This window comes from Hippocampus comes, unplaced genomic scaffold, assembly GCF_001891065.2.
Source record: "Hippocampus comes isolate QL1 unplaced genomic scaffold, H_comes_QL1_v1.1 scaffold620, whole genome shotgun sequence".
Taxonomy (NCBI): domain Eukaryota; kingdom Metazoa; phylum Chordata; class Actinopteri; order Syngnathiformes; family Syngnathidae; genus Hippocampus; species Hippocampus comes.
In genome coordinates this window covers 628160-655576 of record NW_017804841.1, presented here as the reverse complement: position 1 = coordinate 655576, position 27417 = coordinate 628160, and the positions used below count along the sequence as shown (strand labels likewise).

General features: G+C 44.3%; 3 protein-coding genes and 2 long non-coding RNA genes across 5 annotated transcripts in view; 2 read left to right on the top strand and 3 right to left on the bottom strand.

Annotated features, from left to right (window-relative positions):
• Positions 1–10873, bottom strand: part of itga3b (integrin, alpha 3b) — a 15260-nt gene extending 4387 nt beyond the window's left edge. The window contains exons 1-13 of the mRNA XM_019871317.1: positions 10570–10873; positions 3689–3816; positions 3419–3501; positions 2941–3190; positions 2761–2865; positions 2320–2524; positions 1640–1833; positions 1214–1302; positions 999–1135; positions 825–911; positions 682–749; positions 449–594; positions 7–209 (exon numbers count right to left, since the gene is read on the bottom strand). Coding sequence (XP_019726876.1) covers positions 7–209; positions 449–594; positions 682–749; positions 825–911; positions 999–1135; positions 1214–1302; positions 1640–1833; positions 2320–2524; positions 2761–2865; positions 2941–3190; positions 3419–3501; positions 3689–3816; positions 10570–10745 — 1871 coding nt within the window. The 5' untranslated portion in view covers positions 10746–10873. The remainder of the gene's footprint in view (positions 1–6; positions 210–448; positions 595–681; positions 750–824; positions 912–998; positions 1136–1213; positions 1303–1639; positions 1834–2319; positions 2525–2760; positions 2866–2940; positions 3191–3418; positions 3502–3688; positions 3817–10569) is intronic.
• LOC109516427 (uncharacterized protein C16orf52 homolog B-like) overlaps positions 1–27417 on the bottom strand; it is a 426069-nt gene that overhangs the window by 29840 nt on the left and 368812 nt on the right. The window lies entirely within an intron of this gene.
• On the top strand, positions 10700–12078 carry LOC109516630 (uncharacterized). The gene is made up of 3 exons (XR_002168372.1): positions 10700–10799; positions 11181–11328; positions 11506–12078. It is a non-coding gene; the product is annotated as an uncharacterized LOC109516630 (long non-coding RNA).
• The window catches only part of LOC109516659 (uncharacterized), a 42147-nt gene continuing 26459 nt past the window's right edge, over positions 11730–27417 (bottom strand). The window contains exons 7-10 of the long non-coding RNA XR_002168384.1: positions 23230–23411; positions 18313–18372; positions 16524–16599; positions 11730–12414 (exon numbers count right to left, since the gene is read on the bottom strand). This is a non-coding gene — a long non-coding RNA (uncharacterized LOC109516659). The remainder of the gene's footprint in view (positions 12415–16523; positions 16600–18312; positions 18373–23229; positions 23412–27417) is intronic.
• dlx3b (distal-less homeobox 3b) lies at positions 19615–21743 on the top strand. The gene is made up of 3 exons (XM_019870950.1): positions 19615–20009; positions 20282–20466; positions 20949–21743. Exons 1-3 carry the CDS (start codon positions 19649–19651, stop codon positions 21261–21263), a joined length of 861 nt encoding a protein of 286 aa, XP_019726509.1. The 5' UTR covers positions 19615–19648; the 3' UTR covers positions 21264–21743.

Below are 27417 nucleotides of genomic sequence, written 5' to 3'. Positions count from 1 at the left end.
CCAGTTGGTACAGGTATGGCAGCAGGAGTGTAAAGTGACCTGTGTGCACTTTTGAGTCTTACCTCACTTCTTTGGGTGAGTTTCTGGTCTTGACTGAGAATAGGGAATGAGTCCAGGTTCTGAATGGAGCGTCTTGATTTCGGTTTTTGTTCATCTAAGGACAGGTTGAGGGAAAAGACCACTGGCTCCAGCTTGTCCCTCACAGGCGTCTTAAAACACACCCAAGGATATTTATGTGATGATACGTCACAATTATATCAGCAATTTTAACTGGCCTAAAGTTACGGTATACAGTAGGGAGATACAGGTATAGGTAATTTGGTCTTTGTTTTTTTTTTGAATTGGCAGCTGGTCCCCCTGTGTTGGTATGCTCTTTTTAAAATGATAGGAGAAAATAACTGAGGTCAAATGACGCAATTTTCAGAACCACTGCATACCGAGAACTTACCACAACATTCAAGTTGAGACGATGACACTGACTTTTGGAGGCTGGCAGCGTCAACAGGCCCGTATAGGTGTTATCGCGGTTGTCTTGGAAACGAACGCGTGGGCTCCGTCTCCTATCAATGTCGGCCTCCACTGTGTACTTCACCGCTGTAACATTGTCAATGGGTCATGTGAGTTTTTGTTCAAGTGAGACACACAACCAACCAGTCATTGGATGACAGTGGACCGACTCACTGATGTTTTTCTTGAAGTTTTTGTTGCCGTTGCTTAGGGTGAAAGACGTGCAGATAGTGGCCACGATGCTGGGAAACACAAATAAACTCAAAAATACTACAAAGACTATTAAATGAGCCGCTTTGACCATGACACTCGCTCACCATGGCGTACTTCCTTGGCACTGATTCGGATCCACAATCTTTGGCTCCACATTAAAGCGCTTAGTTAAGTGGATGACAGGCCGAGTCCTGTCATAAATGAAGATGGCGCTTTTTAAGCCCTGTCTCTCAACATTGCACCTCTGTCACTCCTCGAGGACACCTATTATTTCCTACCTGAGCAGGGCGATGCGGTCATCAAGGGAGCCCACCAAAATGTCAGGGTAGCCGTTGTCGTCCATGTCCATGCCTCCACTGATGGAGTAGCCAAACGTTTGGAATCCTCCGTTCTCGACCGACTTTCCCTTAATCACCTTTCGAGGGCCAGACGAAAATGTGGACGGCGGTCAAGGAGAGCTAGGAAGTGTTCTTCACATTATGAGATGTGTTACCTGGCTCGGCTCCTCTGAGATTCCCTCTTTACTTCCCATCCAGATGTAGACCTTGCCTGTGCCATGGAACGGAGCTCCCACGGCAAAGTCTGCAGATATAAAGACATGCAATGACAGCGATAGCCCAGGAGGTGGCAACCTGACACTGTAAAGTGGGCAAACGGTTGTTCCAACATTTTTTTGAAAGTGACAGTCCATAAAATATGCAAAATAATTTATAAATTGCTAACATAATAATTGTCTTGTTTTTGAGAAAGACTTGGGCTTACTATGCTACTGCATTTTAATGTTGGAGTCAAGTGTATTATGGTGCTGATGATACTTTTGTTTCATGAAAATAAAATGTAATATGTACTGTGTGTGTGTGTGTGTGTGTGTGTGTGTGTGTGTGTGTGTGTGTGTGTGTGTGTGTGTGCGCGCGCTTGCCTTGGAATCCGTCCTGGTTGATGTCACCAATAGCGGCAACTGCATTGCCAAATGCCGAGGATGTGGGGCCCTTAAGCACCTTGGTAGGAGTCTTCTGGAAGGAGCCATTCTCGTTCATGTAGATATAAACTGCTCCTCCCTCATCTTTCATGCGGTCAAAGTAAAAGGGGGCCCCTACAATTAAGTCGTTCCAACTGGAAGCACAGGAAACGCAAAAATGAATTGAAATGCTATAAATCTGAATAAGAAATCCGCCCTGTAATGTCAACATTTCCCCTTCTGTCAGACTCCATAAAATTTCAATCAGGCATGAAAAGGAGAAGCAGAAGGTGATTGAGCCATGATATCATAGCAAACATCTTGAACGGCCGTGCGGACAGCTCTTCAACTCTGCTTAGATGTACTTCAGTGCACATTCCATATAACACGACGGCTCACGGCCACAAAGCGTTCAAGCGGCGCGCCAGCTGAGCGCACTAAAAGATAACACGGCAGCAAGGTCGTCCTTCGTCTCCCTCTGGAACTTTGCGCTTTCAACTGGAGCATTTGGTATCATGTGGATAAAGTATTGTGATTTTTGACAATGTAGACCAGAGCTGTGGCCTCTGACCTTTAATGTGGCCCTGAAATGAACAGTTTTTTTAAATTTTACTTTGTGATGTAATTGTTAATTCACGTACTTGTCGTTATTGAGGTCAGCGACAGCCAGACTGCTCCCAAAATACGAGCCTACTTGTTTCCCGGGGATGATGAGCACCGTCTCGATGTTGTTGTCAGTCTTCACCCCGAGGACCACCGAACCCTTGGACTCATACCTAGGAGAGCCCGTCACCACTGTGTAGTTGGCAATGCCCAGCAGGCGCTGTTCTTGAAGAACGGAATAACCTGAAGGGGAAAGACTTAAAGATGAGCTAAAGCTTCATGGTGTAGCAAACAAGAAGGGGCTTAGAGCTGATCCTTGATGCAACGCAATAAATTCCCGACTTGAGCAATATTCAATGTTTGAGAAATTTCTATCTGGATTCCGCTCGAAACCCATTGCAGACCTTCTCCTTGCTACATTTCTTTTTAATTCTACACAGTTTCCTCACCAGACACGTGAATTAGAAAGAGACATTTACCCATATAGTAGAGCTTGTATTGTTTTTTCAGAGAGCCAAAGTCTTTCTCAATGGAGTCCCACGAATTGGCAGGATCAGGATTTCTCCATATGACATGTACATTTCCTATATGAAACAGAAAACAAGTGACTCGTCATGCATGACAGCCTTAGAGGAATCCATTTTAATTCCAGTGCCCACCTTGCCACATGTAGCTGCCCGGGCTGCCCACGTATATCTCATTCTCCGTCATGCCACCTGAGATGCCCATGTTGCACATGCCCTCGTCTCTCATGTCGGAAGTGGGGTCACACACCTCGTAGGTGTGAGTCTGCCAGTCGTCATTACGGTCGAAGGTCAGGTCATTGCTCCTCACGAAGCACTTTCCGATCATCCGCCGCTGCTCCTCTGCGCCGCTTCCGAAGATCCTGATGTAGCGATGGCCGCATGCCTGCACGCCAGAGAACAGATTTTTGCTTTCATCAAAACACACGAGGGCCAGCCCCGATGACACAATAGACCCAATGTTGGTAATTTCCCCGACGAGATTTTAGGAAAAATGGGAATTGTTTATTTGCAACATTTTATAAACTACTATAAACAAAAGCGACTCCATAAGGACCCTGAACATGTGACTTTGCATTAAATAGGAGACAATAAAACATGGCAGCCCTCTCACCAGTATGCGCCCGGCCGACTGTACTCTCTGGCTGGCCACGGTCACGCCCAGCCACATGCCCTCCACCATCTCGGACGGGTCTGCTGTAAATGCGTCATAAAAGAGCTTTTGTCAGCCGCTTTATGACGAAACGGTAAAAACAAGCACCAAGCAAAGTGAATCACATTCTGACACGCAACTGCAAAAAATGCAGAGGCACTGGAGCCTCGATGCAGTTGAAGATGAGGAGAAATGGGCATGGATTGCCTGGAAACTCTTCTCCTCACTCACTTGAGCTGACCAGGTCCAATCTGGAACAGTCCGAGGAGTCTGTGGTAATGGGGCAGGAGTAGACGGCACCTGTTTCATTGACGTTCGCCAGAGATAAGGCTTTCTCTTTGGGGGCTCCTGCTAAAAGCCTGCACGGACACACACACACACACACACAGACACATGGTGGCAGATAAAGATTACACGATTGCATTGCAGCCGTGTCATGGTGTGTGACAGTATACAAAGATGATAGCAGCATGAAAAATGAGTCACATGCAAAAAAAAAACCTTCCTAAAAGTATTTGGTAGATATTTTATGCCTGCATTTTTTTTTTCCTCCAGAAAACATCCACAATGTATTTAAAATGTGTTGCATTATGTTTAGATACGTTTAAAGCATGTGGGAGGAGTAAAACTATTGAAAAAAAAATACATGTGGGTCTGGAATGTATCCCCATGGTAAACGGGGGGTTTGCACGGTTTATAAAAAGAAAGCAGTCTCTCGGTGATAGCAGCATGAAAAATGAGTCACATGCAAAAAAAAAACCTTCCTAAAAGTATTTGGTAGATATTTTATGCCTGCATTTTTTTTTCTCCAGAAAACATTCACAATGTATTCAAAATGTGTTGCATTATATTCAGATACGTTTAAAGCATGTGGGAGGAGTAAAACTATTTAAAAAAAAATACATGTGGGTCTGGAATGTATCCCCCATGGTAAACGGAGGGGTTGCACGGTTTATAAAAAGAAAGCAGTCTCTCGGTAGGGCAGGCTCGAGCTGGACCTTTGGCAAGTCCGGGCAACAGCACACGACGCACACACTACGTTGTTGGTGGTGGACCTCAATCTTTTTGTCGTGCACGTATTGACACGCCCTGTATCGGCACCTTTCAACACAGCGACCTTTGAAGTGGAAGGATTAGGGCATGGTGCCGTGTACTGGGACACACAGTTGACTGTCAGCACCAGATTTATTATCTGCACTTGTAGGCAGAAGGTGAGGACAAACCTGTTTAGGTTGGCCGAGCTGTTTGCTGAATCGTTTCATCATGCGTGGAGGGAGACAAAAGTAGCGCAAGCAAAGTGAGACGTTTTTGGGACAAAAGCCGACAATTTTACACACTGTAGTCACGTGCTTCATGAAATTGCATTCATGCATTCCCAACCGTGTATCGTCCTCATTTTGTCATCTCTTAGCTGTGTTGCTTTCAATTAATGTCTGTGGATGTCAGATTTTCTTCTTGGGTCCGATTTCAGCCTCGAAATTGCCAATTCTATCAGTCTACTTACAGACCGGCCCCATAGACACCTGCAATCTTATCAACAGAACATCAACATGCAGCCAGACACAACTCCGTCCTCCCTGATGTCTTCCCGCGACAATGCCCTGGGAAAAAGAAAATGTTTTTTTACTTTTTAGACTCAAAAGCAATAAAAACCAAAGAGAATCCTTTTGCAGCAAACACAACGCTCGATGTTCAGAATGTGAAAGTTATCTCGTCACTCTGCCAGCAGAAGGAGATTATCAGCCCTGAGCCAATTATCTGGCCCAAGTGATGACAACTAGCGGGAGCCAAGATGGCCTCGGAAAGGGCTGCCGGCGGTGATTGGAGCGTCCGATAAATGAGATTCCACAAAGGTTTGTAGACATGACAGGGTGACAGTATGTAGAGTATCAGAGCCACCGCCTATGCTTTAGTCTTGAACACATTTCTCCTATGCAGTGGTATGTATCAGGCTTTATTCAGGCAGATATTAATTTGACGCTTGACCCATGCTAGGGAACAAATAAAAACTGACCTGAGATCAGTTTCGGTACCCCACCCTAACTTTGGGAACCCCTGATCTAAGAACAACCTGGCCCATCTGTTCGTATAGACTCATCCAGTTGGCATGTCAAGGTATGACTCTATCTAATCATAACCGTAGACCTTCTAATACCATAATCATAAAACATCAAGAATAATCTTTTTTTTTTGCTAACAAAACAAAGCATTTTGTGACAAGCCTCTCTCTCAACTTCCAGATGCCCTGACTCAGCCAGGACAACGCAACTCATATCCGCTTGGTGTCAAGTCCAACAATGCGTGTCCACCTCCCGCCTCCTTGCCAACTCATCACCTCCTCATAAACGCACTGACAAAGAGCCCACGGGAGGGATAGCGAGTGGGCACTGAGCTCCTGCATTCCAACTGAGTATACGGGACGTGTTGAAATCTGCCCTGTTCTCCTCAGCAGGTGATGCGAACTGCTGCTCGAAGAGTGTATTTAGTGCGGCTTACAACACAGGGAAGAGGTGAGAGTGGCTGCCTTCTCCACATCAGCACAAAGAGGACTTGCATATGACTTAATTTGAAAGCGGTCGTATCCATTATTACGACGAATGTTCGACCTGTCAATCAGCCACACTCGATGACAGACAGATGTAACCTCAGCCAAGTGGTGGGAGGTTCGTTCGTCGTATGAACCCGCTGACGTGGTCCATGCTCCTCTACGATCCAAAATGCTGACTCCGCATTGGCACTTCCACCCTTTTGTAATATCGCGGATTTGGCGAGACAAAAAAGGTGCTTCCTTTCCTCCAACCTAAGAACCAAACATAATCCCACGATATTGACCCTTACTGATGGTCAGGAGCAACCTATTCTCAAGTTGGGTTAAAAGTTGCATCAAGGCACATTTCCTCAGCATTTTTAGAATCCAAACAAGCCTTTATCCAAACATTTCCAAGTAATCTCGCTCAGATAGGAAAGTTCTGAAGCAAAAGCCAAAATCTGGAGAGGCCCCGTTGCGTCAAGACTTTTGTGTCCCCAGGGCGGAAACATGTCACAACGCAGATGAGCAAAACAACTTGACTCGCCATGAATATATATATCCGCTCATCTAAAAACAAATCTGCAATATATTTCCAAATATATACATTCTTTTAATTTAATGAGTATTAAATCATAAATATACGGGGGTGACAGGTATAGTTTCTGTGAGCGACTCCATAACCTCTCTGTGCCCGGTGTGCTACAATGGCACAATGATGATTGGAATCCATCCATTCGCACAACAGTGTCAGAAAGCAGCCGGAGAGGGTAAACACACACATTGCTATCAGACTATTCAGAGCAAACGTGCCTCGCCATTGACTGAGCGGGCGCCCCTGCCGTGACTCACACATGAACTGGCAATGGACACACAGTGACGCAGCCACCTGGAAGGATGAAAACGTATTAAAATTGCTCCGTAGCAACGGAAAACATTCATCACGAGAATTAAGCGCGGGGAGCATGATTAAAACGTCGACGTCATATTCATTATAAAACAAAAACAAGCTGAGAGCAGAGACCGCCGCCAAGACTGAAATAATGATCTTAAAAAAAAAATTAAAAAAAATCAAGCATCTGCAGCACTAAAATTGATCAAAAAGATAATTTTCTTGTTTGACAAAAGGGACACATTTGAATCAAATGTGATGGCAAAACGGATCACATCAAATGACAAAAACGCCTGTTCTTCAAACACTCGTCAAGCAGACATCTCAGCTGGCCAAACATCCTGTTTGCAGCCCACCAACTGCCACCGGTGAAACAGTAACAAGAGAACAAACTCATTTCGGACCCGGGCGACAAATAAAACATGGCAGGTCTTCCCCCACCCCCTGATACTCCGCTAACTTGCTTTTCATTAGCAACTCGTAAAACCTCGTCTGACAAGGTTGGTTTATGTTTTGGTGGGGAGTCCACTCGCAAACATTACAAGCAAGTGGCGTTTGGTGGGGTGTAAGGTTGACCAAATTATTCTTGCAAAACACACTGCAAGTATGCACAGGTCCGCAGACGCGTACCGAGTGTAAGCCAACACTCGTTTTCCGTGTCAGAGATGAAAAATGATCTGAAAGGTATTGAAGGATATAGTTTTTCTCGAGACAGGTGACCCTCACCCACCCGGAGGCTAGCCAAATTACACCAGCTTTTTTTTTTTTTTTTTAAACATACAAGAGCAAAAGGAAAAGGATCTCTTGCAGTGGTGCAACAGTTGACTCGACGGGTAGCGGTAAAGAGAGAGAATCTTCTCCGTGGAGAATAGCGGCAGGTGCAACGTCCTGCTGGGATCCATTTCAACGTGTAATTATTAGAGGGCGTCCTTCATTCAGTCGGGACACAACATATTGATTGGACCCACAAAATAAATAGCAGGAGGGTGAGTAGCAATCACCATGGACAGATTTCAAACCATTTATTCTCCAAAAGTAAAGTGAACTAGAATTTTCAAACAGTCTAAAATTTTGTTTGGGGGGGGGGGAGAGAAAAAAAAATCATGATGTTTATATTTTGTATTTTTCAAATTGTAATTTAAAATTTGGCTGATGTAAGGCAATAAGAGCTCATATCGAATCACAGTCTTGTTAAACATGAATGACGTTGCAGCGAACAAGAATGAATCGTTATCTCAATGTTTCGCTGAGCATGACAGTAGACCTCCTGCTGGCACAAGGACCACCAGCGCTCTGGAGATAAAGAATGTTTGGACACATGCCACGCTGGAAATTGGCGTCATTTACTTCCGTGGGCGCCTCATCTTCTGGTAAATCAGAGAGAATGGAATACCAACAGACGTGGCGACCGAACAACACACGCAGACCGACAGAACGACCGACAGACTGACAAGACCGATCGATTGTCATATTTGACCATATCAATCAAATCTGAGCATTCCACCTCGTTCGACTGAAGTGCAGGTCTTCCTAATGCTTTGGCCCACATGCGTACATGCTAAAGTGCGTTCGCGTCTGAGTTTGAATTGATTTGATATGACCTGATGTTAGGGGTGACGTAGAGAGTTACTGCACATGTTGGAAATAGTCTCCGTGAGCTTGTTTGTGTTTATAAAACTCCCAGCATAGTTTGACCTACCTAATCTGCTCTCACAGTTAAAAAAAATAGGGGGGAGGCTGCACCACCTAATTAAATGGCGGACTTTCATAGCCTGGGGCTGATACAGTCAGACAAAGGTGGAAAACAGCGGAAAATTTTCCAATTTGGAATCCATATTCATCCGTTAGAGGATTTTAATTTCAGGCTTTTGGGGCCACTTTGAATCTCGACTAGAAATTGAAGGAATTGTGTCGGCTGGAAAATAAGCGCACTCCAGATTTTGGTGGGTTCATGTGCGTTTCCCAACAGATCATCACCCTGACTCCTGTCTTGTCTCAACCTGAAACCTGGCAGGTTGTGACTGTGCACAGAAGGCTAATACATTCCACACATACCATGGGGTCAGGGGACTGGAAGAGCCAATAGGTGGCCAGCTGACTGCCCGGTCCCACCTCCCGGCTACAAAAGAGAACAAAAAAAAAAAGCCCACTGAGGAGACTCGACTTGGTGACTAGTAGTGTAGTAGGGACCCGTACAATCTAGCCTCAGGTAGCTTTGACTTTTTTTTTGTTCAACTTTAACTTCAAGTTAGCCATACATTTACTCTTAAACTGGCCCGACAGAGCCAAGATTCACTGCCAGACTAATTGGTTCATGGCGTCAAGGGTTCACAACTTTATTGCATTTACTTTATTGCAGAAGTGGGAGTGGCAATCGGCCCTTGACTTACATCCCATCCTCAGTCTGACTCACGCCTGCGAGAAAGAATCCCCACTTTAAGTGCCAGGACTTGTTGAAGCTGGTTCTTACACTTGAATTTCTCAAAAGTGCACTCAATAGTAGTGGGGGAAAAAAAGTATGGGGACTAATCACAACTGTGGTGCAAAGCCAGACGAAAATGTACGATTCTTATCAATGAGACATTATCTCTTGGTATATAAATGTTAGCATACCAATATACATACTGCACGCTAGGCTGCTAGCATTTGCGCTATAAATACTATGGCTACAAACAGTGTAATAACTGATCATAGGACCCAATGTGGGCACAACACCTTATTGATCTGCCCTTATGTTTTCGGTACTCAGGTTGCTACGTGTTAGCATATTAGCATTGTAACACATTTCAGTAGCGCATTGTTTCTGAGAGCTTACAAAACTTGCATTACTATGGGTCCATACAGATTGCATGTTATAAGCAAGTGCGTGGGACCCTCCTCTGTGCTCCTAGCATGTAGTCCCACCTCTTGAGTGTCAGTCCACTGAGGATGACTGCATCTCAGCTGGGACTTGTCCAAGATGGCACATCGATCCCATGTCATCTGGACACTGCTCTCCATTCTTCTCACACTAATGCACATCTTTGTCCCTCTTCAGCTGAGTGAAGTTTCTGACTACAAACAACACATCTTTGTTCACCTACCTGTGATAATACATCACAATCACATTAGGGCTTTTAATTAGTCCCGCACTAAACTCAAGCGAAATCAACAAAATTAGTATTTTAGTACCATCATGTGGTGCTAAGGAACGTTGTCAAAGTGAGTCGAGGAGTTTCATTTAGACAATGGTCATGTTTTGCCATCACCTTTTGGCTTATTTTAATTGTAAACTGTTTTAAGGGTCAATCACTCCCACATTTTCACTATTTACGGCAAGGCTACATCCATACGCACTGTCTGCACTTTTTAAAATTATAAACCAATTTGTGGCAAAGTTACAGTTCAAGGAAACTCAGTGGCCCTGCAACCGCAGTTGGAGAACCACCGTTTGAAAGTTCCTCTCATGGGTGCTTTGCAGGTGGAACTAAAACATAAAACGTGTAAAATAGAGAACAGGTTTTGCAGTATAGCAGAACTGGAGGGGGGCTTGCAGCTTTTCTACATGCTCAGTCAGCCACTGAATGAGAATGAGACCGCTGTTAAGGCGGTAGTATCTGGTTCCGCCCACTGGGTCAAAGCAGGTGTCAGTTGTTTCCAGGCCACTACCCATCAAACCAGAAAGAAGTGGAGAGGGGGAACAAAGTAACTTACAGGTATTTCCTGGACCCCTCCGTCTGTTCGTGCATGGCCACGGACAATCCGAAGAAGCTGCCTTTGGTTTTGCCCTCTTTGATCACGGGGAAGCGCTCGTCCACGTTAAATCCACGGCACACCGTCGCTGCGTGGATGAAAAGCAGCAATGGGCAAAAGAGTAGCCTTGGGGACATTTTGTTGGTTTGTGAGAAGGAGCGGCAGATCCACGATCGGCGCGGATCCGACAGGTAGACACACAACAGCAGGGACCTCCCACGCAAGAACTGCAGTCGCGACGCGCGCTCGCACACTCATTGAGAAGGTGAGCGCTCTCGCTCTCTCTCTCTCTCTCTCTCTCTCTCCCCCCCTCTCTCTTTGTATGTCACGCTCCCTCCCTCTCCCCCTCCCTCCCTAAAAGTGTGTGTTGCATTTCGTTTATGTGAATTTAAGGTGTTCTGTTCGTGTTCCCTGGAAGATTGGCACCCCTGAAAACGCTCCCCTAATCCCACTAATACTCAAGTGGGCCCACCTTCACATGAGCTCTCCTGTAACGCCCACCCTCTGTCCACCTATCAGCCGCACTTGTGGCCTGGAACCGGCCATTCATTCAAGCCTTAATCCCTTTACAGAGAATTTGAGAGTTCACGGAGGCAATCAAGAGTTTCTTTCGCTTTCTTGAGTCGCCTTTCATAGCGGCCTTGGAAGCGGCACCACAACCTCCTTCCACCAGAATGTGTCCAATTTCCAAAGCTGTGTGCCCTATTTCATCATGTCTAGGTGATAATTAAAGTGTGTTCGTTCAATTGTGACATTATGCTTGAAGTTGCTGTCAAAATACGCTCAGTTGTGCTTACACAAGGCCAGTGTGTGTGACATGCAGAGGGCACATCATGAAGCAGGTCTACCGCTGTCCTTCAACCATTATCGCGTCTACATTTGTATGTTACGGTCTAGCTCGGGAGCACGATCATCAGCCTGAAGATGAGTGCACAACATGCCGGTGTGTACACTGTCAACATCCTGCTGCCTGCTGCCCTAATCAAGGCCCACATCGACAGCGGTGACACTCAACAGAGCCGTGCAGTTGTGTTTTTAGCAGGGAGGAACTAAGAGCTAGTCTTCCTTTTTTTTTTTTTTTGGTTAAGCATTAATTAGGTTGCATTTTTTTTTTTTTTTTGCACCCCCTTAAGGGCTGGGAGGGAATCTGATTCTGAACGTGGGCTCATCTGACCCTTTTGACACCTGAACAGCTTTGGATAGGCGTAAAAGTTGTTCTTAAGAAACAATCATTTTTAAACATTCCACACTTCATGACTTTTTTTTGGGCTCATTTTCTGGAGTCTTGAGACATTGTTGAAGGCCTAACAGGATTGCGGGTGAATTCTGATCTGAATGTGCGATAGCAGAAATGCTCTTCTGGAACTGGAACAAATGCACACAATATGCGCCATTATGGTCCCTTTGCTCTACAACTGGTCCAGTCTTTTGAGTAAACGCAGTGTAAAAATAAACTTGATTTCGATGTCAGTCCTGTGTTGGGTACCTTATGAATTTTAATCCTTAATTACTGTAGAAGGGAGAATAAATAAAGCGAGCAGGACATTGGATGAATAGGAAACACAGCACACTCTCACTCACCGAGTAGTCGCTCCCTCTGCGATGACATAGGCAGCCGTTGCCATGGCGCTGGGGGTTGCTACGAAGCCAGTATGTTCTGGAGAGCAGGAAGACAGCGTGGCCTGTTTAAACTTCAACCAGGAGTCTCGCTGGGCTCGGATGACCTTTCCGCGGGAATCAAACTTCATCTTCCGAGGCGGGCCAGCCACTTGTTACGCTGTAACGGGAATCAAATGCAGGTCCAGACTGCAACACAAACAGAATTTCGGACATACTGTAAGTGAGTATTCTCCTGTTGTAACTCAATCAGGCTGGCAAGGATGAAATCTAATTGCAGGAGAAAATCATCAAAGATTAATGAGCTAAATCTAATAATTTGTCAGTTCCTTCTTGGATAGCACGGAACAAGATTACAGCAAGGTGAAATGCATGTTGCATGGGTTCTCAAACTTGTTGGGCCCGGGGACCAGTTAAGTGGAGAACATTTTCCAAAAGACCAATCATAATCCCCATGCCAATGAACCATAGCGACTGTGTACCACTAAATGAATTGGATGAAATATATTCAACAATTATCGCCAGCTGACATGCACTGCTTGCACCAACAACAGGGCCATCAACTAAGAATAAATACTTAACAAAAGCAGTCAGTGTTGCCATCTTGGTGATTTAATTACCATATTTAGTGACATTTCCAAACGCTCTCGTGACGACTGTTGAAAAAAATGTGACTGAAATTCTTGCTAATACAGAATACAGGTCTCTGGTTTGTGCAAAGCCCAGGAATGTATAGCCCGAGGAAGAAGGTGTGGCGCAGAACTCTCCCATGAACTGTCCAGTGGCACCTGTTTTTTGGTTTAGCTTTGGGCCTGGCTAGGAGTTCGTGGGACACACTCAGCATGTTGTGGAAAAAAAACATTTTGTTATTGTGTTATTGTTTCAAAGGCATTTTTCTTCCTTAGTGGCACATCAATCTGGAAAGGAAATGCCATGCTTTCTCAAGATGAAGCCAGACTTTGCAAATACAAAAGAGCAGTGGCCCTAAAAGTGATCCCCGTAGAACTCCCTAAGACAGTAAAGCTGAGCGCGTTTCATAACTACCAAGACAAGAGCGAGAAAAATTGCCATAGTTCAGTGTGATTGTTAGTTATCAGGCTACTTTCATACAGCTCACAGTGAATGAGGTCGAAAAACGGAATAAATTCCTCGATCCAACTCCACGTCCTTGACTCTAACTGCATTACCAGCGAAAAGAATCTGTCCTGAGTTAATGTTTTATTGCAAGAAAAATAATGAATGAACACCTGTTGTGCTACGGTGCATTGGAGGTGTTGTTTAATCATTAAAAAAAAAGGGAGTTGTTCAGGACCGAATTCCTCTTCCTCTTGTTCTGAATGAATCACAGTAGATTGCGATGTGCGGAGGAGTCGCAGATTCAAAAGAAACGATATTCGAGGGGAGGTTTCATTTGGCTTAGCACAGATTTGTTACACGAAGAAAGTAGCTCTTTACGTGCTGCGTGCGTACATTCTGGAGGCTGAGGTAAAAAGGGTCATGTCTGTGAAGTGTGACACCAGCTTGACCTTTACCCAGAGTTCATTCGTCGCTCTTCCTGTGTTCTCGGCACCCTCACAAAAGTTAACTTTATTGAAATTGACAGCAACACTGAGAGCATGAGGCCCAGGTCAACGTCGTACCCGGCTGCTGTGGGACAAGTTGCCTCAGAACTTGATACTTAACAAGCCCAGCGTGAAGCCCACACAATGGCTTGCATCACTCATCAATGTTTACTGAAGGTGCCGCTTGACTCCTCTGTAAGCTGCAGCAATGTTACTCATTCTTTGCAGGGGATAAAGAATGTATGCAAATGAGTACTGTCATATAATCAGTCTATATTTGTTGTCCCGTTTTTTTTTTTCCAGACATCCGTTGCTCAATAGGTGATAACGTCGCAATGCTGATGCTAATCATTAGCCCATGAATGGTGCTTACCATTATGTATTCTCTTGTTTTTCAATTTTCTAAATTGTTCCTTGCGCTGTAAAGTCTTTCAGTAATTTTGGCTGTTCTTGCTTACGAGTTTGTTTTTAATAGTCTTCAGTTCTGTTGCGTGTAAATGCTTTTAAATTATAAACCTCGTGTTTGAAATGTGCTCTATAAATAAAGCTGCCTTACTCTGCCTGCCTCGTAACTGTCTGTTTGTAGTTTCCCCGTTCCCCTTACGTGGCTGGTGACAATTTAATGCACATTTTGTTCCAGTCTAAATGGAAGTTAAGTCAAAAATCCTGTTGAATGATTATCATATTCCCATCAACATTCATCAACTGTTACTCAGTTTAAAACTCGCCCCCTGTGCTAAGCCTAATTAATCTTGCGAGCAGACTTGAAAAATGGCACTTGAGCAGTAAACACAACATCGCCTTGCCCTCACATCGCTCGCGTACCCTGCCCGCGGTAAAGTGAGTTTAAATGATTTACAACGCCGCTCTGTCAAGATCCCCCTTGTCTGTTGCAAGGGTCCAATCCCTCAGCGCTCATCCTTCAGACCTTTATTTCCTTTCGTCTTTGGAGCAGCTGCTGCTCGGATCCACATGGTGCCACATTTTGTTTATCAGCGGATGTGCATGTCGTACAAATAAAATGTCCCATTGTAACAGGACGCACGCTGAGAGTGATTTCACCGGTGGGTTGAGGGGAAAAACAGCAAAATATTCACGAGTGCAAAAATGAAAAATATGTCGTCTGTGTGTTCGGGTGCTACGGTTACCTGATGGTTTTTATTCGAAACAATTACATTCAGAATGCAGTATTTGTTTATATAGCATATATATACACATACAATGCACACAGTGTGGCCTCATTTGTTATCATTCATAAACATGGAAGTAAAATAATATTATTAGTAGAGAGCGTGTGAAAGGGGAACTTGGCCTTTTGTTAACTTCCTATGATAAATGGAGCAGAGTGAGAAAGTGCAAGAGATGCTAGCACATTTTCCACTCAATTAAATGGCCTGCTCAGATCATTAAGCGTCCATTCATTAGTGAGGGACACTGGCAGGGGCTCAGCCGCAAGGCAAACATTGGTGGGGGGGGGGGGGGGGGGGGGGGTCTCTGAGGAGGGGGCGCTGTGGCGCCGTGGGTGGTGGTGGCCTCTGAATTTCACCTGAGGTATTGTTAGTAACGATCGACATATTACCGTGCAAAAGTTTTACTCAATTATTTCTGCTCATCTTAATCTGTGGTTCTCAAATTGGGGTCATCGGTCGGCAAACCATAGGTAAAGGGTTCTCTGGACCCCAAAAGGTTTTCTGTTCTTCATACTCAACAGGTTTTTCTGTACACACTGAACAATAACCATTCTAGGCTCAAAAGTCATTCGTCTTTGTGGGTTGCTTCTATCCTGGACAAGCACTTGAAGTCGTCATCACCTGCCTGAGGAGAACAGATGCTGCGGAGCTGATAAAGAGTGTACTCACGGGGGGCTAAGATTTCAACACCAAAATGCACATTCGGCGGCGTTTCGGCACACAAATGCACCAACCGTGCACACTTTGCTTCATTTGAAAATGGTACGTTTACAACATGGAGATGACAAACCTAGTCGGGAGAGGAAAACGGGGGCAGAAACGGGAACTCCCCAAATGGGCCAAGCTCAGGCATGCCTGGATAGAATTGCTAGTCTTGATGCGGTGTTAACAAGGCTACCGAATGACAAGGTGGATGTGTGACTGAAGTACTCCAAAATCTCAAAGTAATTTGTAATGGCTAGTTACTTTTCACCGATCCTGTATGACAGGCTGGTAAGTGGGATGGGGTCTCGGAATATCAGAGGATCGATGCAAGCCCTTATTTTGTGGGCAGGTCTTTTTTTAGTACAGTATGTAATTTAGACTTTTTTTTTAACTTCAAACATTACATAGTCGATGTCTTTTAGATTGAGGATGCTTGTTCAAACATTTAGCATTTGTCTTTAGGATGGAATGTTTTGACCGGACAGTGTTGTCAAGATGTTCCCAAGTCGCGAGGGAGCAGTTTCATCTTGCCCCGAGTCAAAACATGCTCTGATTCAGGGTGGAGTTTCCTGCTTGAACCACGGGAGAGACAACATCAACACCAGTCCAAATATCACCATGCGGTCGCGCTTTTTTTTCTGTGATAATCCCCCAAACGGGAATGGCGACAAGGGGATGAGGGGTCAGGATGTACTTGGGAACGATGTAGAAGATTAAATTAGTAGGGAGTGAGATGGTCTGGAATTTGGGAGATGCAAAGAGTCGCAAAAAAGAACTTAACTTTTTGCACTGTGTGGGCAGCTGCGGGGCCCTGCGGAAACACTCAAAGAACAAGCCTTACCTGGACTCTTGCCTCTCATGCATATCACTGTGCAACACAGGTCTCCACAGAAAGCTGGACTTTGGTGCAACGCCACCTGAGAACATGGAGGCCTCAGTGTTACACAAGCAATAGCGGTGATTTACAAAAATAATTGGAGGCTGCGGTAAAAAAAAAAAAAATCCGATTGTATTTTCACTTTGGATGTTCTGTGGCTGGTTTGATGTAGTTTCAGAGTGGCTCCGACTAACAGTGACAAGTTCTTCAATTTTCACTTTGTGTGACTCTAACAGCCCACTGGCCTAATATTTTTGTGGTTCACATCAAGGAAAAGCTCAACTTCTGGGTATGCCACCCTTGAGACAAAAAAAAAAAAAAAATCACACCGCACAATTAAAAACTCCAGATTGACTCACTGCCATCCCCTCTTTTTATCTCAGGTCAGAACCACTGACGAGGGGGCGGTATGAGCGTTGTGGGGAGGCGAGGTGGGGAGAGATAACGAGAGAGAGTCGGCAGTAAATAAGACTTGCAGGTCTCCCACTCGCCAGACAGCCTGATTCCCATTCAATCAGATCATCTTAAACTAGCCCGTGGCGCTTCATTACGGAGACTTGCTTGAAGTTTTCAAAGGGCGGTGAAATTGCGTTGCTGTTTGTAGCGGGGGCCAATAGGAAGCGATTGTGTGGCCGTCAGCCCCTCGTAATTACAACATGTAAACATCCTCTGCAGTGGGATTAGACATAGGATGTGTATTATCAAGGCTGAGTCGCGTCAAGCCAACTCTACCCTATTCAGTTTTCCTATCGTGCCCGGATGAGTTTATTGACTCCACTGCATAACGTATCAGGAGTCTGCAGAACTTCCCCATAATAACTCTTTTGTGATCCTTTCATAGGGTGCAATAAAACCTGGTACAATTGGTCCAATATTATTACCCGTAGCGGCGGTACAATATGAGACAGCCTGAAGGAGACTCAATTGAAAGTGGAATGCAGAAGGTGGTATTTTGAAATAAAACGGCAACAAAGGAATGGGAGGAGTGAGAAAGAGGGAGGGAGAGTAAGAGCAAGAGAGATGGATTTTGTTCCCCGGTGGAATTTTTGATCACCTTTAGCGTTCAAGGTCCTGTGAAAATGGTTGGACAGTGTTCCCACTTTCACTTTGATGTTTGCTTCTTCCAGCTGCAATGCAGAAGAAATAAGAAAATCATACAGAGTGATTCCCAATTTCTGTGCCCGTTAGTGTGTGAAAGCTCATTAGAGGTGGCATAGAAATCATTCTGATATTTCCACAAATTTACATCATATATCTTTGGTCATCTATGTCAGCAATGTACCAAGACAAGGAGATGAAATTAATTATTTCCTGGTTGGTGGCAGAAGGTGCAATTTATAGTTTATTAGTTTTTGTTTGTTTTTTTAAAAACATTTTTGCTTTAATTAGTTAGTTTTGTGTTCAACAAAACAGGCCCAGACTTCGCACTGAGTAAATAAATGTGAGGAAATTATTTCAGTACATTTTTAATGACATTTTTCCTTGATGGTGACTGAACTTCCTCCTGTATGTTGTTGCTGTTTTAGCTAAGCTTTGGTCCAAGGCTGGAACCAGGCCAGCGGTACTACTTCAACCTACTGTGTTAGTCAAGTACCAAACAATGGTCCCTGAAGCCTTCTCAAGTTACCGGGACGCTGAGCTTTAACAGGTCGACTTACTGCGAAGGTATATAGGAATTAATTTGGCTATGTACAGAACTTTTTAACCCCTACGCACAAAGGTATATTGTCAGAAGTGAAAGGAGAATTCTTACTTCAGTGCTTCTGCAACAACACGGTATCTTCTCTTGGTTGGATCCTAACAGCAGTGGTGGCTGCAATAGAAAAACAATAGGGAAACGTTATTTGTGCAACTCCATATTTGATCCATCTGCACCATCTACTGGACATGAGTGTGAATGCGCACTGAAATTTATTCAGCGTTTTTTTGTGTCGCAATGGGCGGTCCGCCTTCATCCCGCTTCCGCATCTTACAATGCCCCGTTTGAAATGTGGAGTTGCACTGTGTGATTCCACCAGAAGAGGGCGACAGAGCATCAGGAAAGATGGTTGACAAAGCGACGCACGAAAAGCTTGTTGCGTTTTCTGGAAAAAAGGTCACCACGAAAAAAAAGCACAGAATTAAAGCTTGAAATATTACCCCGAATCATTCGACGTGATATACTGTAATCCATCCGTTTTTTTTTAACATGCCTATTCACCCCACCCACACCCCAGAAAAAAACACGCATAAACACTTCAGAGGAATTCACCCTGGGGGCTGCATCAGCTGAAGCATTTTTTTAAAGCTATATCGTTCCTATCTCGTTTTTCTCACCCCACAGTTGACTCCTGGGCCTCTCCATCACATTAGAATGACAATGGCTAGCAGCGGGGAACCTTTTCATTTTGATGAATAAAAGTGTCATCTCCTGGCAAAACATTGCATAAAAGCATCAAGGGGGCGGTCTGGCAATGGCATAAGTCTCCAAAACACAAACAATAAAGGTAGACGAAAGAAAGAAAGAAAGAAAGAAAGAAAGAAAGAAAGAAAGAAAGAAAGAAAGAAAGAAAGAAAGCAAGAAAGCTCCGGGCAACTACTGGAAAGCTGCGAAAATGAAATAAGTGTATTTGAGTAGTTGGAGGCTAATCTTGTTGGATCAAGGCCCCAAAGAGCTTCTGATGTTGTGTTTTCTCACCGCGAACAGGTAAATGCAAATGCGTCATTAAAAAAAAACCCTCATAAAAACTCAAGGCGGTGAGGATTGCGTGCGGGCGCGCTTGGCTTGAAGGCTGCAGGGAGGGGGGGGGGGTAGTGTGTGTGGGGGGGGGAGCCAATGGGAGCGCAGCATCCCGCCCATTTCTCTATAACTTCATGTCACAGACACCAAGCCATGCCACAACCAACTTCTTGCAGCTGGAAGACTTTAAGTGGACTTTTCTCCCCCCCTCTCCAAAAAAAAGAAGCTCTTTTTCCTTCATCCACGCGTGGATTTACCCCTTCGAGGGAGCACCCCTCCCTACCCGCCCACCCCCCTTTGCAGCCAATCCCCCCTTTTTCCCACTTTTCCATCCACCCCCCCCTCCCCAAAAAAAAAAAAAAAAAAAAGCATGACTACCGAGCAGCTATACGAGAAGAAAATCGCCGGTATTCTAACCGACCTTCCCGGATCTATGAGCTCCCACCCGACTCCCAAGGACTCCCCGACTCTGCCCGAGTCCTCCGTGACGGACATGGGCTACTACAGCGCGGCGCAGTCGGCCCACGGCCATCACGAGTATTACCAGGGTCAGGCGTACGGACAGCCCGTCAACTCTTACCACCACCACCATCACCACCCGCAGTTTAACCTGAACGGAATGGGAGCCGCTGGAGTGTACGCCACGAAATCAGAGTACCCTTACACGAACAGCTACAGACAGTACGGACATTACAACAGAGATCACCTGCAGGCATCACCTCCAAGCTCAGGTAAGGAGAAATGACCACCAATACACCTTGTGTATGTGTGTGTGTATACAGTATATATATATATATATTTGTGTGTGTGTGTGTGTGTGTGTGTGTGTATATGTCAAGTACTTTTGTCAAGGCATAAAATGCATGTTCGGTGGTGCCGATAAAAGGGCCAATGGACGATGTCACAATGTATTATTTTGTGTTAAAATGGTCTTGCACGATATGTCTTTGATTTGCCTTAGCTTGATTAAATAGCAATTTATTTCATTTGATTTCGTTTCTAGTCAAAGAGGAGCCAGAGCCCGAGGTCCGCATGGTGAATGGCAAACCGAAAAAGATCCGCAAGCCCCGGACCATCTATTCGAGCTATCAGCTCGCCGCTTTGCAGAGGCGCTTCCAAAAGGCGCAGTACCTCGCTCTGCCCGAGAGAGCCGAACTCGCGGCCCAACTGGGCCTGACCCAAACACAGGTACGATACGAGTGGATTGGCAGAGTCCTTATCAGAAAACAGTCTGTTTTCCTGAATGTTAATTGCACTGTAGAAAATAGAGAAATTTATTGGGGGGATGAAACAATAATTAAAATCGGAACAATTTAAAAATATAAATGCTTACATGTATGGCATGAATGTTAGCACACCAAAGCAAGCAAACCAAAACACATTTCTGAGTTGTTTTTTACTACAATCTTCAAGTCAGGGGACAATACTAGGAACCATTAGTTCTGTACCACCGCTTACTTCCTTGTTGTGGAGCGCAGAAAAGCTAATTTTCACAACAGCAACACTTGATAAATATTTCGTTGAATTGAACTTAACATTGCCTTAGAAATTTGACTTCACTCAACTTTTTTTTTTTTTTTTTTGCTTTACTGTGGGTCTTAAACGCGTTGCGCAATGAGGCACGGCGCGAACATGTTCTCCTTTTAACGAGTGCAAAATCTCTTCCCCAGGTCAAGATCTGGTTCCAGAACCGGAGATCCAAGTTCAAGAAGCTGTACAAGAACGGCGAGGTGCCCCTCGACCACAGCCCGAACGCCAGCGACTCCATGGCGTGCAATTCGCCGCCCTCCCCCGCCGCGTGGGACAACGGCACCCCCCAAAGCACCCCCCTCAGCAGAGCTCAGGTGCCGCAGCCGGCGCACAGCTCGTCGCCGCCTTACATGGACGATTATAGCAACCACTGGTACCAGCAGGGATCCCACCTACAGCACCCGGGTACCGTGCACCACCCGGTCCCGCCGCAGAGCGTGGGAGCTGTTTATTAACAGTGACTCCAAGCCTTTTTTTTTTTTTTTTTTTACGAGGTCTAACCAAAAAATGACGTTTGGACCGGGAACACGCCTGAGGAGGTGATCCAGTCATCCAGATCAGAACTTTTTCTTGTTCCATTCACAAAGGGATTCGTGATCACTTTAACGACGTATTTAAAGGATTTCTGACGTGCTTTTTGTTTTTATATATATAATTTATCTCCTCTGTTGTATTCCCCTATGTTCGCTTTTTGTAAAAAGATATGCAACGATATTTTTGTTAAACAGTAACCACGCAAGAATGGAAATAAAACGATGCAGTTATTACGTTCGAGTGATAATTCATGCCGAGCGTCACATTACTTAAACTCAGGTCATATTTATAAGGTTTTGTACAAAGCGTCGAAGGCTGTAAATACGTGTTTATATAGAACCACTATTATGATCATATTTGTTTGAACGACTCAATTGTGGTTCTCCATGCAGAAGTCTTTTTTTTTTTTAAATTTTCATGTAATTAGCTCACGATCGTTGCCTTCTTGTCTTCTGAATAAAGGTGTTAATTGCACCGTGTGTGTGTCGAGCCACTTTATCGATGCTGGTGCCTTCAACTGCAGAATCGAATGGAACCAATACAAGAGACACATTTAAAAAAAAAACGGTAATCATTTAATAGATTTATTAATGTGATTGTAGTGGTGTAGAACTGACTCATCATATTTCAGTCTGGCTATTTTTATTATTTAAAAAAATGCGTCGAAAATAACAGCTCGCATCGTATCGTATTTTTGTATGTGCTTGTGCAGGGGTACCTAATGAATTGCCCGGTGAATGTCCGCTCAATCGGAAAATAAAACTCACTTATTAGACGGAGAAGCAAAAAAAACAACAACAACAAAACGTTTTTTTCTATATTTGCCCTTAATCTCAAAACCTAACTAGACACGAAGTCAAATTTGTTTGCTGTTTTAATTCTTTCATTTGTTTCCTGGTAGCGTCAACCTGCCAATTGAACTGGTTGTTGACAGCGCTGAACAATGTTGACGTCAGTCAACGCGTAGTGCAAAAAAAAAAAAACAAGTTGTGCAGATAAGTAGGTTTTGGCAGCATATGTGGCCACTGCAGGAGGAGGTGAAGCAACTACATGCAGGCTGGAGTCGCCCGTTTCCAATACAGTGCATATAGCTATTCAAGGTGATTCAAACCATTTGACAGGATAGACACTGTATAATTATTAAAATTGCTGTTTGAAAAAAGGAAATACCTATAATAAAAATGGCATTCATTAGTAAATTATTTGAACGGTAGTCTGTGTTAATTTGGTGTTAAAGGGGGAAAAAAAGCGAATAATTTATGTCCTATATCAGTCACATTGTTGCTGTAAAGGAGCAAAACAAAGGGTGTCGTTAAATGATTCCTCATTATATTCAAAATGAAATTGCTTGTTTTTCAACAATAAACTTGGAGGAGTTATAAAAGTCACACTCGGGATTTTATATTTTGATTTGCAAAGGATTTATGTCATTGACTTCACTCAGATATTTTTGCAATCCAAACAGTAGGCGGATGACTTCGTACCTATTTTCCCACTCAACTCACCACCAGCTGCCTTTAAGTTCTGCCATGTTGGTGTGTTGCATGTGCTTTCACTAGCAGATGTGAATTATTTGTATTCCGCTATCAATTCATTCTCATCACGGGGTCATGTGATCTTCTTGAGTTGACCCAAAACTCGCTGCACCACCCGTCATGTGTGGTCCTCGCCCACCCTTCATCAGGAGAACCATTTGTGCTGAAGACAAACGCGCGCGAGCGTGTGGGCCCTCCAACGTTCACGTTATCTCGAAATATGAACAAGTGAAGGGCAGCCATGAAGGTGAACTATTGAACTTGAACTGATCCTGCACGGCAAAAAAACAAAAAAAAAACAAAACCCACTTGGCTCTAAATAGAGGCGCTGAGCTACCAGTGAGGCCTTTACCTCGTTCAGCAGTCAACAGGATGGTGTCAACGCCAGTCTCTGAGGGGGCTACAACGCGGGTTTAGGTGGAGGTCGAGAGCTCCTCGGCGAGGCTGACGCGATGACGGAAAGACTTCCAGCAGCTGTCCGACCAGTAGACCGGGTCTGGACCGAGCCTCGGATCACTCAAATGGTGCGCTTTGCTGTAAACACAAAAGAAATATATTAGTGATGAGGGGACAGCTGTGCACTTTATGAACCCTGGCTGACCCTGAGCAAAGTCAGCTTTATATGCTTGGTCCAGTTCATATCTAGAGTGCAATTTGAAAGGACAATTTTGACTTTTCAATGCATTTTTCCCCACTTAGCATGGGATAGCAACATAATCAGCCTTCCCTGTCCCCAACCACTTCAGCCAGCTCTTCTGGGGGAGAGACAGTCTCTCCCAGCATGTCCTGGATCTTCCACCGGGGAGGAATTTTTTTAAACAGATGCCCGAGCCACCTCATACAGCACAAGGAGAACATGCAAACTACACACAGGAAGGCCCGACCGACTCAGGCAGATGTGCCCACCAGTTGATCAGCCCCAGCACATGAAGTATATATTACATTGTGGAAAAGAGCACATGTGATAAAGATTAACAAGCGTGTAAATGCTGCAATCTTATTTATGTCCATGTGGTGCCTGCAAATCTGTATACAATGATGTTGGTGTGACAGGAGTTTCAGACGAGGCATGTCCCTTGAAAAATAACTTGCCATGATCATAACTCTGTGGAAAAAGACAATAGCCAACTTGCACAAAAATCCGGCCTTCGCCAAGATAATCCTCTTCGCTTTTCATCGACATCAGTTAACATCCGTTCATTGCTGTGGCTTGCACTGGTGTAAGAAGTGCACTGTGGCATGCTGAACCATGTCATATTTTGACACGGGTATTGACCGCATATCAAAATATTAGAAATGTCTTCCTGTATGAAGTTAAGTTTATTTTACTTTTTTTTTTTTTTTGCAGTGTAGCATCCCCTGCCCCATTCCCGAACACATGAGCAAGAGCGATGAAGTAATCTTGAACTAAATCCAGGCTCTGTCGGGTGACCGTCCGGATGGTTGAGATGGAGAGACAGAAGGTGCAAAAGAGATAGAGAGCAATAAAGATAGAGGGGTGGCGCAGAGACTAGAGCATAATAGGCACAACAACAGCCGTATCAACGACGAACGTCGCATAGTGAGAGCGACCATGACCGCAAACCATACTGACAAATAATAATAAAAAAAAAAGAAATGGAGCCTTTTTTTTCCCCCCTCATATAAATCTTGCATTGGGAGCGCAGCCTGAGCATGTGGTCATAACCTTGCAGCAGAGCAGCATATATTCTAATAAAATAGAAATATGTTTTAATTGCAAATTTGCGGGAAATTGTGTTGTTTTTGGCGTGCCTTTTTTTTCCTCCAGTGTGTTACTGCAACACTCAGTGTTTGGGATGTTTTGAATGCTCGTAAGCTATACTTAGCTTTTTTTTTTTTGTTGTTGAATGTCTTATGAATTACTCATAAGAATACAGCACATTGACCCACATCATAGTGACTCCAATCCAACCCTTCCGGGAACAAAGTGCGAGTCTCCATCGCATAAATCATTACATTTGAGGCTTAAGACTTGAGTTGGAGATGCAAAGTAGTGATTATGGTTTTGGGGGTGTAGGGGGGGGGGTCTCCAGAGAGTGAGTATAAGTCAACATAATGTCATCTGCAAGGATGTAAACACAATGGTGTGTTTGCATGTCCTCCGCTCGCGAGCCTGATGGCTGCCAAATTTGATTCCGCTTCGGAATCTCGAGAAAATGGCGCGATGTGTCCCGTGGACTTCGTGAAGTCAAGACTCGCTTGAGAGGAAACCAAATTGCTCACTCAAACGCTCACATGTCACATCGCTGCAGTTAATGATAATCACCCGAGGGGCCCGCTTGGATTCTTCCAGACATTTTGCATCCTATCGCCGAATGCACAATGAAAACCGAACAGACTTTGTATCTACGCGGCTTTATTCAGACCTCCACAAACCCTTCTGACTGTCCCCTTCACTGTGCTTGCATGATAATTGGTTTGAAAGATTCATCGGTCCAACTCCACCAGCCATTATTCTAATCTGAAGATGTAAAATTGCCTATAATTTTCCCAGACGGCCAGTCACAATGCTCAACAAGGCACGTAATCGTCATCTACGAGGAAAGGCCTTGCATATTGCAGATATAAAGGGGACTATAAAAGAGTGAAGTTGGGGGGGTGTTATAAAGTGACTTCAGCTCTTCCTCTCCTGACTTGACTCAAACAAGACACAAATGGAGCGCCAAACAAGGTGAGGGGACACTTGGAAGAAATGTGGGTTTAAATTTAATAACATTGTGAGGTCGCAATCTGTATTTTTAGGTGCTTAAAAAGCAACGGCGCACTGTTTATGATGTTGGTTTTGGCAAGTGTTTACACTTAAAATTTACAGTATCGGGAGCTTTAATGGGCCCAAAAGCCAGAAGGCATAATGATGAATTTAACAAACTGCTGGAATACAACTTTTGAAGTGACTGAGTCAAGCTATTTGTAATGAACATAATTACACGTACTGTAGGAAATTATTGGAGCCAAACATCGACAAGTCAGCGTAACAGCTTTGCAATGTGATTTTAACAGGGATGAGATTTAAATATGATGTCCTATGAAAGGAAATTGATGGGGGGGAAAAAGTGATAAATTTGCCTTTTTTTTTAAACAGCTGTTTTCCTTTTAAAATGTGTTGTTTTAGTTCTAATATCCCTTTTGTGATGTAGACACACACACACATATATATATATAGTCTTGTGTATAAATAGTACATATGTAACTGCATTAAATGCTGATTCTTTTGTACAAGGAATAAGAGACTGCAGTCGTCACAAACACATAGCAGCAATTAACCAATCTTTATGCGTTCATTTCAAAACAGTGACAGTGTTTCATTTGCGGCTCACATCGGATTGGCCGGGTCCCGTTCGAGCGTCCCCTCGCTGAAGACGCCGCTGGGCCGTGTTGCGCATTTCAAGGAGTCATCTCCGCAATTTTCCGATTGCAAAGTCACAGCAAGGCTCCCGACGTCTGTTCGTTTGCTCAATACTCAAGAAAATGTGTTCGACGCCTTTGTTAATAATCATGCACACGACCTGTTCAAAACGCATTCATCCAGACATTGCGCTGTTTAAAAAAAAAGTCCTCTTCGGTGTCTTTTAAATGTCCCGTCAAACGATGCGCAAAATGAGCGCGTAATCCAGCCAAGAAATTCGTGTTGCGGCGTTCGCAGTAGACAATCCACTCACATCATCGGATGCCTGGACATGCCATCCTGGTGAGGATGTTGGTTGGGGTACCAGTGGCCCAGATTGTTCATGTAATTGTTGGGGTACATCGGGCCACCTGCTTTATTAGCCTGCATGGACACGTCCCAAAGTTGCGGCATAGTGTGAGGCGAGCACGGCGAGGCCGAGCTGGTGCTGCTCAGGTGCTCGCCTTCGGGTCCGCTCCCGTGCTTCATGATTTTTTTGTACTTGGAGCGCTTGTTCTGAAACCAGATTTTCACCTGTAAAGAGGAGAGGGGAAAAAACGCTGCACTTTATTGTCCGATCGGCTGCAACCCAATTCAATTCGATGTGATTGTTGAACATTAAACAATTGTATTTTATTGAAGCAGTGACGGCGCCTGATTATCAAACGCAGCAATTTTGCTCACTCGATCGGAAAATGACAATTTATTTCACGATACGGGATGTATTCGTTCATCTATTAAGGCAGCGACGTGTTGCGACAGAACAGTTGAAATGCTCTCCCACGACCCACTTTTTGGGACGTTGTTTGGCGAGTGAGATTTTTTGAAATTGAAACATCATATCACTTGACAATGGAACGTAATACGTTAAAAGTGCATTTAAAAAAAGTACAGTATTCACAAACTAATGATGCTATAATCTTCTGGCACTCTTAGAGAGTTATTTGTTTAATGATGTTTTTTTATGAGGAGTATTACGGCGCGTATAATTTTATAGGCCACAAATGAAAGTCAAAATATGAGAAACAGCTCTCTGTTAGGTGTCAAAACCGTCATCGTTATTATTTCGAGTCAAAACGAATATTACTTCCTCATTCCACTTCGCATGTATATAATTAGAGCGAGTAAATGGGG

Bases quoted from the DNA above. Each gene is read 5' to 3' on its own strand.
- dlx3b (XM_019870950.1), top strand. From the start codon at position 19,649: ATGACTACCGAGCAGCTATACGAGAAGAAAATCGCCGGTATTCTAACC. The intron at 20,010-20,281 runs GTAAGGAGAAAT...TTTCGTTTCTAG, and splicing joins GGCATCACCTCCAAGCTCAG to TCAAAGAGGAGCCAGAGCCC. The intron at 20,467-20,948 runs GTACGATACGAG...TCTCTTCCCCAG, and splicing joins TGGGCCTGACCCAAACACAG to GTCAAGATCTGGTTCCAGAA.